Source organism: Nematolebias whitei, chromosome 13 (genome assembly GCF_014905685.2).
Source record: "Nematolebias whitei isolate Nwh7 chromosome 13, NemWhi1, whole genome shotgun sequence".
In the NCBI taxonomy this organism is placed as follows: Eukaryota; Metazoa; Chordata; class Actinopteri; order Cyprinodontiformes; family Rivulidae; genus Nematolebias; species Nematolebias whitei.
In genome coordinates this window covers 2,417,261-2,418,744 of record NC_056510.1, presented here as the reverse complement: position 1 = coordinate 2,418,744, position 1,484 = coordinate 2,417,261, and the positions used below count along the sequence as shown (strand labels likewise).

General features: G+C 48.5%; 1 protein-coding gene across 1 annotated transcript in view; it reads right to left on the bottom strand.

Moving 5' to 3' along the window:
* Positions 1-238: 238 nt before the first annotated feature.
* The window catches only part of dnajb11 (DnaJ heat shock protein family (Hsp40) member B11), a 9,099-nt gene continuing 7,853 nt past the window's right edge, over positions 239-1,484 (bottom strand). The window contains exon 10 of the mRNA XM_037686223.1: positions 239-715. Coding sequence (XP_037542151.1) covers positions 651-715 — 65 coding nt within the window. The 3' untranslated portion in view covers positions 239-650. The remainder of the gene's footprint in view (positions 716-1,484) is intronic.

Genomic DNA, 1,484 nt, shown 5'->3' with positions numbered 1-1,484 from the left:
AAATTTGTATAAATTTTATTTTGTCATTAAAGAACTCGAGTTCATTGAACATGGACAAATTAATTTACACTCGTGAAGTTCAGAGGAGAAAGAACTCAAACCAGTTGTGTCAAATGGTTTGAGTTTCAGATGTGAGAGGAGAAAACCACCAAGATCTTAAAATTATATAAAAAATACAAACATGTAATGTAAAGAGGTCGCCCCAGAGCACCTGAAGGCAGCGCAGCAAATGTCCCCCGGGGGTTCAAACCAACACATAAATTAAGAACCGAACCAACCGAGCCACATGGCCCCGTTTACACACGGTGCTTGAACTGGAAATCAGACTGGAGGAAAACCATAATGAACAGTAAGACCAATGAGAACAATAATTAAAACGTGCGTCTCAGCAGCGCGTCCTTCACGTGTGGCGTCAACGTGTCCTCTGGAGACGTCTCCCAGCTCTAAAGCGTCCATGAAGCTGTTGGTCTGACGGGAAACCGTGCGAGGCCTTCACAGAACAAACAGCTGCTCCTTACGAGACGATTCAAAAATAAAGACCAACTGGACTCGACATCCTGAGAAGACTCTGAAATTATAAATACCCCCGAGCCGGGTCTGGGAGGAGACCGGTTCTGGCCCGACGTGTGCGTTGACATCAGTCCAGGGGTTCAGTATCCTTGTAGTCCGTTGTACACGTTCTGAATGGAGCCCTGCTTCAGGAGACTCCGGATACCTGAAACCAAAAACAACCAGAGTTCAGTCGACACGTGAACACAGGAGTCTGGACCAGGGGGTCCAGTCCTGGTCCAACAAAGCCACGGTCCTGCAGGTCTTAGTGGTTTCCCTGCTCTTCAGCAGGTCTTCAAGTTCTGCAGGATCCTGTTAATCACTCGTTCACTGAACCCAGGTGAGGCAGAGAAACACCAAAACGTGCAGGAAGGTGGCCCTGAAGGGCCAGGACTGAGGGTCACTGGTCTTTGAGGCCCTCAGGGGCCACTGCATTAAAACCAGGTCTGGTTCTGTTCTGGGCTCAGGAACACGTCCATGGATCAACTGTTCTGGGGTCGGACGGATCCAAATTTAAGGTCCTTTATGAAAACTAGACTCCACGTTCTCCGTGCTAAAGATGAGAGGGACCATCCAGCCTGTTGTCAGATCACAGCTCAGTGCCGGCCTCTCTGATGGTATGGGGGTGCATTAGTGCCTTTGGCATGGGCAGCTTACACGTCTGGAAAGGCTCCATCAATGCAGAAAACTATCTACAGGTTTTAAAACATCGGCATCAGCAAGACGATGCTGAACGAAGATCTGGATCTGATACAGAACCATGACCCAACAGGACCAGAACTGATCCGCACGAGTCCAGACCGATCACCAGATGAAAACATTTAGCTTCTCTGTAAACAAAACATCTGACAAGGAGTCAGGACTATTGAACAGTTCAAATCCCTCCAACATGTGGTCTCCTCAGGACCTCCTGAACCTCCATCATGTGGTCTCCT